Source organism: Apostichopus japonicus, chromosome 4 (assembly GCF_037975245.1).
Source record: "Apostichopus japonicus isolate 1M-3 chromosome 4, ASM3797524v1, whole genome shotgun sequence".
Taxonomy (NCBI): Eukaryota; Metazoa; Echinodermata; class Holothuroidea; order Aspidochirotida; family Stichopodidae; genus Apostichopus; species Apostichopus japonicus.
Window position 1 is genome coordinate 9,046,156 of NC_092564.1, and position 14,984 is coordinate 9,061,139.

A 14,984-nucleotide genomic window follows, 5' to 3' on the forward strand; every position below is an offset into this window, starting at 1 on the left:
ATATATATATATATATGTCCATATATATATATATCCATGTTTTTATAGGCAAGCCAAGCCGTAAATAAGAATCGAATGTGTAGCAAGTGGTATGACAGATATACAGTAAATCAATAAAGAATAACACACCAGAAAATTTCCACTTCACGACCGGTTTCGTACTTTTGGGACACATCAAGCGAAGGTAGGAATCGAACCCTGGATCTTCGTGTCACGAAGCAAAGTCCGTACCACTCGACCACAGTGATTCTACTGGTGTGTTAAGGCGTATAAATTGGCTTTGAATAACTGTCATTAATGGCGTATTGCCCAAGTGTTATGATTGTACAGAGTGCACCCTGGCGCATTGAATCTGACAATTTTACACAGAAAACCGGTCGTGAAGTGGAATTTTTCTGGTGTGTTATATTTTATTGATTTACTATATATATATATATATATATATATATATATTATTTATAATATGCGAGGCTCATTGATACGGTGACTGGACTACTTAGTCTAACGCACAGAGCATGACGTCAGTTCCTCAAATGAATGACAAACCTCGACCGGAAAGCGTTAGTATTTCATAGTCTCGAAAGGCACTGTTTATACAATGCGATACATATTTATAGATATATATAGCTGATATGAAACTGTTTTGGTTAAGAAATGATAAAACAACCGATTAACATTGACAAACTTTCTTTTCTTGTAGGACTATAGATATATCACATATCGAGATGAAAGTTCTGCTCAAAACTCTTTGCTTAAAGGTGTGTACACATCAATTTATCCATGATGATGAATGACTAAATTTTCACTCTGTAAGTGAGCCCGATCTGCAGAATTTTCTCTAACCAGCTAATTGGCTGAGGAAATCACTCTAAAAAAGAGTGATTTACTGCAATTTTACAGGTCGATCTTTACCGATAGGTATTTATGTTGAGTGTAGACACATGAACGAATAGAACGATGTGAAGTACAGTTTTAAAGATTTCCAATTCGGCGACCACTCTTTTATGAAAATCTTCCGGGGAAGTTTTCACCCCTGTCGGTTTTCCCGGTTTTCCCGGTCGGTTGAAATAAAGATAACCTGAATATAATCTGAAACGAAAAAAACAAATCTTGCTTTGATTTGCGCTAAATGACTGATGATTGTGGAGATATAGCCTATAGTTTCTGAAAAGTTGTGAATTGTACTTTTAAAGAAAAGTCACCTAAGATGGAAACGGTTGAAGAAATGGTTATTCAGCTCCACAGCTCTGGAACAGTCTCCCCTTACATCTGAAAACAAATCCAGCATGTGTCAACTCTCCAGAAAGAACTCAAAACGTTCTTATTCATGAATCCATTTGTTTAATAACTGTTGTGTCCATTTGGAGTACTTTGCTCCTGCAGCGCTTCTGAGCAGTTTTTTTAACTGGATAAAAGCGCTTGATAAATTCTTATATTATTATTATTACTAGTGACAGTATTTTATATGACATAACGAAGACTGACAAAAATACAGGAAAAATGATGCACTTTGTGGTTCTTCTTTATGTAAACTAATACAACGTCCCATGGTGCTATCTCATATTATCTATCTATCTATCTATAGATAGCTCTGTGCTCTATGTCCAGTGGACAGAGCGGAATATATGTTGATACTAGTTGCTCCTAGTGGAACACTAGTAGTTGTAACTCGGAGTTTCACGCGTTATAGCGATCGTCAGACAACTATAGGAGGTTTGAAAGTTGAGCAGTATAACAGTAATATTATGTAACAGTAATAGCATGTTATTGTATAGTATGTTTTGTTATGTTATGTTATAGTAATAGTTAAGTATAGTATATATAGTAATAGTATGTTATACACTCCGAAGTATTGATACGATACTCACGAGTGCATGTAGTATAACAGTTATAGTATGTAACAGTAATAGTATGTTATAGTTGTTATAGTATGGTATGGTATGTTTTGTTATGTTATGTTATAGTACAGTATAGTAATAGTTTAGTATATGTATATGTATATATAGTAATAGTATGAGTAATAGTATGTTATTCACACTGAAATAATGAATACGCAATAGTTAATTGATAACGCATACGTGTAGTATAACTGTAATAGTATACGTTGTACACACTGAAGTAAAGAATACGCAATAGCTAATTGATCACGCATGCGCATACAACTACCGTGCTGTTGGATCTCTAAAAGATACAATAAGTTTTGCTCTTGGTAGAAAGTGATGTATGAGGTCAGCTGTGACGTAAGGTGGTCCACTTTCATAATGCTGCGGATAAAAGGTTTCCCATCCTTCGTTATCCCAAAATGTTGAAGCCGATCCGTCTCCTGTGTAGAGAGTAAATTACAAACTCACATCTAAATATTCACATTTGCAGTTTTGACAACACCTAGTAGCCCTATACTTAGAAAAACACTTAGGAGAATTTGGAGATGGGAAGTTCGTTTGAAATTATAAACGGTGGAATTTATATTCATCCCCGATCTGACATTTCCGAGATATTCATAAATATTAAGTTGCTTACTTTTCTACCAAACTCTTCTGTGTTTACAGATCCTATCAAAGAAATTGTTTGGTATGAGGGGAGGCCACTCCCTGTCACCCTTGCCACCATTCCTTGCCACCATCTTGTGTAAAAAATTCATTAAAATACAGTGTACCCTCCTTAAATTGTTGATGCCCGCCCCTGTCCATGTATACTTCCTGGTGTCGAGGGTGCACACCGGTACTACTTTATTGCTTCCCATCGATCCCTGTTCACAATCTCGGAAACCTGCACACATTTCTTAAGATTCCTGTCAGTAGATTTTATCTTGAGTTCAGGTCCCTTGCTGACTCTAGAAACCTTTCACCAAAATCTTTAAAACTATCGATATTCCAGATGATTGAAAACTACCCTGGAATTATAGTTGTAAGCCTTGAGAATGGTAGAATTGGAAGAGGAAGTGAGCGTTGATCCTGAATGAGGTCAGTGGGGGTGGGGGGGGGGGTGCAGTGCTAACATGTGACCTACTTTTGGTAAGCTATAGGTTGATTTGAGTACATACATAGAATGGAGGCAGGTAAGACAATAGTAAAAGTGCATTGATTGTGCTTTTGCAGGTTAGGACGTATTTACCAACAATAGCTGTCTCGGCTGACCCTGTAGCGGATTTTCGAGCTGCGATAATCCCTTTCAAAATAAACTTGGACGAGTAGATCTGTAGATCTTGCATATCTGTGTAGAGAGGCAAACAAGAATCAGACCAAGAGCCTACTAATAGCAACTTTAATCACATTATATCTATGAACAACCATTTAGCGGTTCGTATATATTTAGCGAGTTACAAACCGAATACAGAAACCTATTTTGTCCCACACATTTATATCATTTTAATGACTCATACTATTGTATAAGCAGAACCTGTGAGGGCTGTGTTGAATTTCATTTTTCCGCGGTGAGATATTGGTGGCTGACATATTTGAATAGTCAAGTACGATAGTTCCACCAGATTGTGACGGGCAGATCCAGCACCAAAACTAGACTTTAACAACAAAGGAAGCTGTGAAGCACTCGAGGTTTACCTTACGTCCTATTATAATATCCCTTAAAGTTTAAGGGCTGAATGAGCCTTACACGTCTTGGTCTCTTTACCACAGACACACTTTAGCAGTCAATCTTCCTTTTGGACTCTGGAGGGATGGTGAGGAAGAGAGAGTGAGTGCGAGGGAGAGAGGGGGCAGTGGCGGAGCGTCCATACAGTCAGGGGGGCGGATGCCCCCACCTGACGCCCTTTTTACCACTTTTTACTTATTCGCGATTATGGACTTTTTTATTGCGCTCTCATCTTCCTATTGACATTTGTCACATTATATGCAAATTAGCAAGGCCCGAAAAGGGTCATTTCCGGCGATCTAGTGAGTATCTTTACTCAAAAATGTCTGTACGCTCCGCGCCAACCTGTGGTGGCGCTCCGCTAAGATAGTGTCGAAAGCGCCCCTACAGACCATTCTCGCTCCCCTGACCAATACCCCTAGCTCCGCCACTGAGAGAGGGGTGGGGTGGAGGGGGGTGGGACGATGTCTGGAATGTTGAGGAGTCAAATGAGAAAAACGTAACAGCTTATTGTCCGAAAATTCGAATTTAGGTGAACTAACATCAGGTAGGCCTATTTAATACTGTTTTGTGGAGATGGATTTGAAATCCGTTCTGTATGTTGTCACTTTTCTATATATACTAAGATAATCACCGGGCTGCGAATTTTTTTTCCCAAACAGGTTTGCAATTACGGAGTTTTCCGCCAATCAGATTGCTCGTGACGTCAGCATCAATAATGGGCATCGCTTCGAAGTTCGAAGACATGCACTGAGTTACACACTGACACTTAATTAAGTCTAGTTACGGGCTTTCCAATCAAACGCTCTAACTTTACTTTTAATGCTTCAATCACATGTTGACCTCACTTATACATACGATACATTCTATTGGGTTCGTGTTTACGTTATTCAAGATTTGTGAGCCGTTCTACTGCAATCGGAATTCGTTTCGTGGAATGGGTAGGCCTACACTAAAATCAACTTCACGAGTCTTGAATGAATATACGCAAACAGTTTAGTGTATAGTCAAGGCTTCATAATTGACGCACCCCGTAATTGACGCACCTTCAATTATTACTAGCAACGACACAGCAGGCCATCTAAACTTTTGCAGTCAAGCTGAATTACATTTTTCATGAGTTTGAATCCATTTCAGCTATTTGCTGACCAAATTGTGGTATTTTTTAAGCTTTTAACACCCTCCCCCAGTTTTGCACGTTTTTTGGGCATTTGGAAATCTTACATCCTAAAAATAACCAACATTACCTCAAAATGATAAGACTACTCTCTGGGACCTGACCTGTCTGCGCTTAGAGGCTCAGAGCATAGCAAACAGCATCTAAAGTCAATGGATGTATACTAAGGCCTGGACTACACGGTTAGCTAATCGACGAATGTGTCAATTTAGGGGTATGAAAGACTGCTTGACACGGCAGACATTTTGTGGTCAAATTCTGCTCAATTGTACTGTGCATAAGCATAGAACCTTAAATATTTTGAGATCATAACATTTTTGTGGAACTACACATATGTAAAACACATAGAGTTGAGTGATTTGGATTTTTCCTTGATATACATCTTTGATCAAATCCTTAAGTGCATCAATTATGAGCCCACCATGCTACAGTATGATATTTTCCCGTCACTGCACTGTGTACACAGTTATAATACATATAGGACTACAGCGCATGTGTGATGTACCCTGTACGAACATTTCACTGTGCGTTGTTATCGACTAATGCCTTCACAGAAAACTTCGATCAAAGTAGTTGATCATACCATACTAGTGTGCTCAATATGTCTAAACCAATTCCAAACACATCTACAACCAAAAGCTTCGGGTAATTTTGAACGGCTATATCTTGGTTGCAACGAATGGATGCAGACACTTTGGTTACCTGGAAGTGAAGGTTTCTATCGTGATGACGTAACTTTTCCGACCAATCATGAGCGCCTATTTACACGCAATTGCAAACCTGTTTGGGAAAAAAAAATTCGCCACCGGGCTACGTTTTGTTTACTAAAGTAATATAAACATATTCCCTTCCGACAGCTCTCCTTTATACCTTGTGACTACTGTGTTATATCGATTATAGAAATGAAGAGCAAGAGAGAGTTGAAATAACATGATAAAGGTATTTCGTAATATTAAACATACGTGTTGATTTGCTAGCTCGAGTCCACCAATGTATTTCTTTGACTTCGCCGAAAATGTCTGGATGGCCGTTTATCCGGGCAAAAATATCGGTGGTTCCACATTTGGGATTGCCGAGTAGAAAAAAATATGGTAGGCAAATCATTTTTGAATTTGTGCGTGCAGTCTGGTAACAAGGATTTTTATAATCTGGCATAAACTTTGGGACATGTTTGAAAATCTGTGGATAAAACAACAACAAAAAGAATATTTATTGTTGTTTTCAAATGGTTTGATAGCTGTAGACTTAACCAGATCAAGCCACCGTGAATATATATATTAATGGCTACTTGCCCAAGTCGTATGTAATACACAGAACAATGCTATGACTAAACTAATTTCCTCTTTAGATCAGGAATAGAGGCTAGACTTGAGAAAGTCCCTCCACATGCAGCATAAATACATGTTTCCAACTGGTATATCCTATCAACCATATGTTAGCCGATGGCTAAGACTTAAGACTATAGCAGTTATAGATTTAACTTATACCCATGCATCATGGTGGTTTATAGTTTGAGTAAGAAGAGGTGAATGTTTGGGATAGTACTGGAAGTACTGTAAGTGAGGAAACATACATGGAGGACAGCTACCATTCATTATGAGAGGTAATTTATGTTGAGTAGAAGACCTACTAGTGAGGCGAAATAACTTAAGGTAAGTGAGGAAAAATACACGGAGGACAGCTGTCACTCATTATGAGAGGTAATTCGTATAAGTTGAGTAGAAGACCTACTAGTAGAGAGAGGTAACTTAAGGTAAGTGAGGAAACATACACGGAGGACAGCTACCATTCATTATGAGAGGAAATTCGTATTGAGTTGAAGACCTACTAGTGGGGAGAGGTATCTTGTGGGAAATGAGGATAGTTAATGAAGGAGAGGTGCATTCAGGAGGGGAGATAATCCATATTGTGTAGAAGACGTGTTAATCTGGAGAGGTAACTCTGTCATATGAAGAGATTTACTGTACGTTCATGAAGATATGTATACGTCCAGGGACCGAGATAATTGAGATAAGAGAACTAATTAGGCAGCAGACACACTAGTGAGGAGAGATGACTCGATGCAGTGAGGAGAGATGACTCGATGCAGGTAAGAGAGATGACCCAATGCAGGGAGGAGAGATGACTCGATGCAGGTAAGAGAGATGACTCGATGCAGGGAGGAGAGATGACTCGATGCAGGGAGGAGAGACTACTCGATGCAGTGAGGAGAGATGACTCGATGCAGGGAGGAGAGATGACTCGATGCAGTGAGGAGAGATGACTCGATGCAGGGAGGCGTGAGATGACTCGATGCAGGGAGGAGAGATGACTCGATGCAGGGAGGAGAGAGTACTCGATGCAGGTAGGAGAGATGACTCGATGCAGGGAGGAGAGATGACTCGATGCAGGGAGGAGAGATGACTCGATGCAGGGAGGAGAGATGACTCGATGCAGGGATGCGTGAGATGACTCGATGTAGGTAGGAGAGATGACTCGATGCACTGAGGAGAGATGACGCGATGCAGGGATGCGTGAGATGACACGGTGCAGGGAGGAGAGATGACTCGATAAAGGGAGGAGAGATGACTCGATGCAGGGAGTAGAGAGAGATTACTAGGCCCGTTTATCATACAAAGTGTCAATCAAGCCAAACACAGCTATAAAACGACCGAACCAAACATTATTCTTACAATTAAGGTGTCAGCAATAGAAACATTAATTATCATCTATTTTTACTTACCAATGGACGGAGCTTTTTCAGACCGTGAGGTATCGGACGAGATACGGATCTGTTATTGATATCTGCAGGGTTACTGTAGTAACCTAGCGACAGTTGACGTAATGCAGATGATATCGTAGAATTAAGCTGCCAACCGCTTCTATTTAAAAGATTTTGGATAGATGTTGGCTGCTTTGTATTCAAATGCGATTCGTGTACTACAGTTATAGCGTCTGTAGTGTAATTTGCACTTCTAATTTGATCTGTCACTTTGATCGGTAAGTATTCGATTGTTTGCACGGGTGTCCCGAATTGATCATATACAGAGAGAATTGATATTCCAAAGCAACACAGTAGCAATGCTATCATCTGTGCAAACAAATTAAAGAAACAAGAAAAAATATAGATGATTCTTTTATAACTTGAACAAAACGAAACAAAACATACCGTCTAAGTTCTAATCAATATTGTGACATCAGTTATAATTTTCGCAAAACATAAGAATATTAAAGAAGAAACTTACAAAATGGCAAGCGTTTATTTGACTATCTTCAAAGAAATTTTGGCCAATATCCCCATTCCATCCTTTGCGCACAACTTGTCCATACTGACATTTCATTCATAAGTACCTTCATTCCTGTCGTACTAAATACCACATGTTACGTGTTTAAGTAAAGAATAATATATTACTCATTGAAAAATTACTATATAAATTTCACGATACATATGTGGAACCAGGGAGGGGGACCAGGATCGGGGCACTCCCTTTAAAATGATTTTGCCACCAGACAAATGACCTACAGAGATATCAAAACAAGGTGTAAAAACATAGTGGCAGAAATAGACACGTTTCGCGTTTATAATTTTAACCGATGTTTTCTTATGCACCGGTATATTACATTATAGTAATTTAAGACTCTACCGATATCCGTCCTACCCTGTCGCTAATTTTCCCCCTCGAGAACTAAGGAGGGTAGTTTGCATAATTGTGCGTTCCGTATTTATCAGACCGCATAGCAACCTCTGTCAGTCATATACCAACCGAATCTCGCTAGTATAGTAACACTAGAAATTTTGGTTACTATCGTCTAAAAATAATCTATATAATAATAATCATCTAAAAATAAATCGTCTAAAATGGTGCTATCTTTCCCATGTAGTAAAAGTACTGCTATAGTGTATACGACTTTGTGTGTGCCATTCGGAAGAAAGTCTGAAAACTTACGGGGAAGGAAGGGGGGGGGGGAACACCAGTCCACCCCTTCATCGGCTACGGCCCTATACATATTGTAATATCAAGCATTTACAAATACATATTATTACGCGTGGGTAGAAACATGCATTGGTATAACATATTTCCAGACTATTCGACCAAAAATGGAGTTGATATGTTTTCATTAAAGACAAAAATCAAGTTTCATATAGGACAGACAGTACTTTGACTAGAAAAGCCAATCGCTCTTGTTCAGAAAACCTCGTTCTTTGCTTAGTGTCGCAGTTGTTCAGTTGAGTCTAGTTGCAAGCTGTCCTGTATAAAATTGGTAAATGAGGTGATTTCAAAATCTACTTACCCACATGGGTTTATACCACCTCTGTTGCAAGGTTAGGTGCCCAACAAAACCAATAGAATCCATAGTTTTAGTAATATACGGTGATATTTACTGACCCGTTGTATAACCAACTATAGTATATACTGTTGGTTATAGCTTAAGGACTTGCCTATCAGTGTGCAATGTCTTTGTAACGGTCGGTTGCTGCAAGTGAAAAGAGTTTGGCCTGAATGGAAATTTCATAAAGAAATAATCAACGAATAAATTTTGAATGCAGACACAAAAGAATGAGCAAAGGTAAGTTGACCCGTTGTATAACAAAAGAACACACAACCAATCATTGGAAGCCATCACCTTACACAGGTTAACACAAGTCACAAACGATTTTTCATTACAGCTGGGCATTGAGTTGGAAATCTAGCAATATATATATATATATATATATATATATATATATATATACTGTATATATATATATGTTATTTATATATATATATATATATATATATATATATATATATACTGTATATATATATATGTTATTTATATATATATATATATATATATATATATACTGTATATATATATATGTTATTTATATATATATATATATATATATATATATATATATATATATATAAATATATGTATATATATATATATATATATATATATATATATACATATATATATATATATATATATATATATATATATATATATATATATATGATAATTTAATAATATATAGGCCTATATATATAATGAACAGTATATATTTAAGCTTCGACTGAGAACGTGGATTTTATGAGAACGTGGATTTTATTTTCGGACTGAGAACGTGTCGGACTGAAAACTCGTTTTTTCGGACTGAAAACGTGTATTTTATTTTCGGACTGAAAACGTGTATTTTATTTTCGGACTGAAAACGTGTATTTTATTTTCGGACTGAAAACGTGTATTTTATTTTCGGACTGAAAACGTGTCGGACTGAAAACTCGTTTTTTCGGACTGAGAACGTGGATTTTATTTTCGGACTTAAAACGTGTCGGACTGACAACGTGTACCCGTACAGTTATGGTCGAGTTTTGCATCAGGCGTAGGCTTTAGTTTGACCAGGGAGCTGCTACTCTAGCAGCTCCCTGGTTGGACTATTTTTATGCCTACATGGTGAGCAGTCGAAGACCGACCGGTTTGGGTGCCCTGGTTTTGTAGTTGATTCAACCATTAGGAAAGCTGTGCATGCTTTATCGAATATCAAAAGTTTAGCCGATAGAAGTACAGTAACCTAATGCTATTTTACTGTAAAAAACCAGTGTATTTCAAACTTTTACAGATGCGCCAGTCTTATACTAACCTGAGTAAAGTATTTGAAATATTGTAACCGAAGTCGCGAGTCGACATTTTGTTACAGCTCAAGAAACTAATAGTGAATATAAAATCCGATACACACTGACTCGTGTCACAAAAATAAAAACGCAAATACAAAGTGAAAAAATTTTCTGAAGTGATTACAACATTGGGTATCAAACGTATGGTCAAGTCCGTCATTTGTGAACAATTGGTATTTCATTCAATTTAGGTATGAATTACTTATAGACACAGTCTGTATTTTAATTTTTTTTATATATGCATTTTAGTTCTATATCAGGAGGGAAAGACAAAGTATTTTTTGTCATATATCATATATAGATAAATATGTAAATTTACTTATATTTGGACTCCTGGCCACGGGCCCTTTAGGCGATCACAGAGCACTTGCCCTGGCTGCACCCCATCCTCGTAACCGGTGCACCGAATTAAAAATAACGGAACTTGAACGGTAAAAGGGAAGTAAAAGACGTTGCCATAAGGGGCGGCTCCACCCTCTTCAGAAAGGATTGGCAAGATTTGGCAAAAAGGGAATAAGAAATGAACAATAAATTAACAGTTATTTCCACTGAACTACTGTACTCCAGAATTGAATATTCTGCTTCTTGTTCCGAAAGGCTCCCAACGAAATGCCAAAAAGTCGGCAACGGGGATGAGGGTGGGGGGGGGTACCCAGCCCACCACAGGACTACCCCTGCACCTCATCACGACTGCCTCGAATTAAAACTCTCAACTTGATACTATAGTCAACCAAAAATTGTCCGAGAGTTGAACTGAAATTGGATGGAATTAAAAAATTAAAAAATACTAGCTGTCTGCATGGATCATACTCTATACTATTGTGTGACCATATAGGCGTACGGGCTCTAGTCAACCAGGAGGAACATATATATATATATATATATATATATATATATATGAGGAAGCTATTTTACTTGCCAGAGAAATTTAAAAATTGCCCGAAAGTTCCTAGCATGATTAATTCATTTCAAACTTCGACGTCAATGAAGGACAAAAAGAACCATACAGGCCTATGCCTGACTATAAGATCATTGAACCATCACAAAGAACTACTTTTTTAGCTCTTGGGAAAACTCCGAATAATCTTCCATTTGCCGAATCCTGAAACTGGGAAGTACGGGGTGGGGGGGGGGGGATCCGTCTTGATCCGCAAGTATAATGAACGTTCACCCACAACAAGTGTGTTTATACGGAGAGCCAAACGTTCCATAAATGTCGAAAAAGAAAGTGAAGTGTCCAAGTTAATAGATATATGTCCAAATCGATATCAACATGTTACAATTCGATATCAGCATGTTACAATTCCATATGAACATGTCGAAACCAAATACAATATGCCATTGCGTCTATCAACATGTCAAATTCAACATCAGCATGTCGAAAACTTGTAACAGCATGCCATTACTACATTGGTCATGTCAACATGCTATATTTACGTCGTGCTATAATTTTGGCACTTCGGCGCGCGCCAACGTTTCGTATATGTCGAGATTTATTTCAGTATGTCCAAAACTTGTGTCAGCATGGTGAGCGAAGAGTAGTGAAGTATTGCCATGACAACGTTGCACATGGTTCGTGTCGTTCACACGGTACTATGGTTGAATCATGGAGCTATAAACAGAAGGAGAAAACCCACTTTGAAGTATCATTGTAACCGACAAAATTTGATCGCCATAAGTAAACATGCCTCAGGGCACAAACACGGGTAAAGCCATCATCAGCTATTACGTAATCCTGGTACAAAGGTCATTTCGTATATATGAAGCGATTTTGGAATCTAGTTGAATGGGAGCTAGCGGTGAGTCATGCCACGCAAACGACAATGATGAAGAGTAGTACTGCACTTGGTTTATCCAATTTATTCAAACAAAACAAACAGACAAACAAAACAGCCTCTGCAATGAGAAGAGAAAATTAAAAACTTGACAGTTGTCCAGGTAAGTCATGTATACATTTAACCCAACAACTTACCATTGGTGTGAAACTCCTCAATCGAATGAAAATAATAAAACAACAGTTAATTGGTAAAACAATCTTGCAATGAACAATTGACTAGCAACCCTGCAATAGCTCATCTCTAGTGAAAATAACAAGATAATAATTGAGTAAGACTTGAATGAATTGAAAAAGAATTGGAAATGAATTGAAGAAAAGAATGGAGTTATCGGTTCATCCTTATAAACCCGAAAGTGAAAAAGTGAATCTCTTACGTAGTACAATAACATCATCCATAAAAATGATAACAGCAGAATATGATAACATTTACCGAAGTACCAATCTAGCACATAACTAAATATGAAATTTAATTAACACCTTCTGTAACATGAAGAAGAATACAATTCAATGGCATGGCGTATATACATCCTTTCGCTCCTGGCCAGATAAAATCAGAAAATAATAGTAAACAAAATAGCTAAAATATAACCTCAGGTCCTCGCATGAACAATTATGACCACAAAGGAAATACCCTGCAAAATATCATGCATCACTTACCAGCCCAGTCATCTAACAACAATGATCAGTAAACCTCACATCACCGGATCACGACTCAGCTCAAAAGAACCTAAACCAGAAAATTAATATATAACCATATAAAATCTGGAATAGCTTACAAAGGTTAATTTAATTGAATTATGACATATATAACTACATATAAGCATTTAAAGTACTAAGTACAACTTGGTAAAGTCAGATATGCTTTTTAGGAGCACCAATACACAAGCTGCCCAAAGTATTACAAAAGTATGGTACAACATTTGCCTTTTAAGAACAATACACTACAAGGGTATTTCATACATGCTTAGATTTACTACATAGTGCTCATACACAGCCCCTCTAATTTGATGTACAACTGAAACTCTTAAAATGTCTGAGTTGATGAACCTTTAATCCCTTAATTACACTGGATTAACACAAAATTGAAACTGAAATTATGCTATAAATATAATAACCAATAACGTCTCACTTGAGTTATACACACAGTCCCAAGGGAATTCCTATAATACACCGAAACACCTAGAACCCATCAATCGGTTTAACATCAGTTACTAAAGCACATTGTAAATGAATCATGATTAACTTAACTCTGTCTGAACTAATACCGAGACAATAACTGATCATAACTGAAAACATGGACTCAGTCAGTACTACCCCTTTAACCATGTGACTTAGAATTATTCTCATAATGTCACTGAGAAGCTACTAAAATATGAAATTGACAGGTAAATAAGGTAATTAAACAAATATCAATAAACAAATATCAAATAAAACAGTTTGAAATGCAATCTTCCTTTTACACTTGAAACTAAACCTTCCCAAGTATAACACTGACTTAAATAGCCCTACTAACTTACAGTACTGTTACTTTACATAACAATATGTATGACTGCTCCACCACATGGTAGAACTCTTTGAGAGAAACTCAATAATATCCCCAAATCTCTCTTACAATAGTAGTTCTTACAACATATGCCATTAAGTAAAATTTAACTAATAATCAACATGAAATAACTCACCAAGATACACTGAAATAGGCTCTTTTTCTTCACATGAATGGTTGAATTTCCTCTCACAAAACAATCAATACAATGTCTCTCTAACAAAGGATAGGTGGAGGAATGAAGCACATGGCTCTGAGAGTAAAAGTAGTTCAGTAGCCAACCTCCTCACAAAGTGAAAGGATACTAACTTAAAATTATTACACAAGCAACTAACATGTTGGTTAACTTATACACATGAACATGTCATCTTAGTTTAACAACATACAACAGAAATAAAGACTCCATTGGGAATAAACTTTCCACAATCACTAAAACTATAAGCCCTATTTCTTTGTGGAGAGTATGTGGTTAGGTACTATGGAGCAGAGAACAATGAAGACCTGTGTAACATGATGGGTAGCAACAGGGAGATGGAACAACTCCTTGGCAGCAGTGCTCTCCTAATGAATATGCAAAGGTTATCAGTGAAGGGCAGAGAACTTCCTGTACCTGTGCAGAGTGCTGAAACCTTGGAATGCCAAAAGGGCAAATTCCACTTTATCGCATATAGCGTCCCTCACAACATAACAACAGACACTCCGATCCTAACGTATATGTAATTGAAATAGTATACACAGTACTCATATATGTTACGTTACGCATACCTGTAAGAATTTCGATCGGAATATATCTTTCATTTCTCACCGAATCATGCGAAGATTCGTATTTAATAATTAATTGTTTATCTCAGCATATATTTCATCGCAATATATGAACAAGTAATGGCGAAATAGGTACTTTTAGTCAAGTATTTTCCGATAAAACTTTTCTTCGTTCGTTAGGCAAATAACGTTAGTGCTGTTTGTTATTGCATTGGGAACCTAGTGTTATAAAAATAACAAAATTAATTTAACACGAAACATGGCTGCCAAAAAACTTTGCATCCGCCGAGGACATTAGAAATGTTCATGCTACAGGATATAGTTGAATTTATGGTGAAGCTGATGATTGAAGAGTTTGAGAGGCTGGATGTTCCAGACGACATAAATTTGGAAGATACATTAATTGTTGAAAAACATGAGGAACAAATTCTA

General features: G+C 37.3%; 1 protein-coding gene and 1 long non-coding RNA gene across 3 annotated transcripts in view; both read right to left on the bottom strand.

Annotated features, from left to right (window-relative positions):
- The window catches only part of LOC139966366 (carbohydrate sulfotransferase 15-like), a 28,248-nt gene extending 19,020 nt beyond the window's left edge, over positions 1-9,228 (bottom strand). The window contains exons 1-6 of one of the 2 annotated variants that reach the window (XR_011792558.1): positions 9,041-9,228; positions 7,491-7,838; positions 5,731-5,947; positions 3,115-3,213; positions 2,167-2,323; positions 913-1,089 (exon numbers count right to left, since the gene is read on the bottom strand). Coding sequence is in view for 1 of the 2 variants with exons in the window: in XM_071969292.1 (XP_071825393.1) it covers positions 9,041-9,103 (63 nt within the window). In the remaining variant the exon portion in view is untranslated. The remainder of the gene's footprint in view (positions 1-912; positions 1,090-2,166; positions 2,324-3,114; positions 3,214-5,730; positions 5,948-7,490; positions 7,839-9,040) is intronic. The other variant, XM_071969292.1, reaches the window with a different exon arrangement.
- A 3,484-nt stretch (positions 9,229-12,712) lies between these two features.
- Positions 12,713-14,454, bottom strand: LOC139966368 (uncharacterized). Its single transcript, XR_011792559.1, has 2 exons — positions 13,927-14,454; positions 12,713-12,974 (listed from the first exon to the last, which is right to left on the bottom strand). It is a non-coding gene; the product is annotated as an uncharacterized lncRNA (long non-coding RNA).
- Between the last annotated feature and the right edge of the window lie 530 nt (positions 14,455-14,984).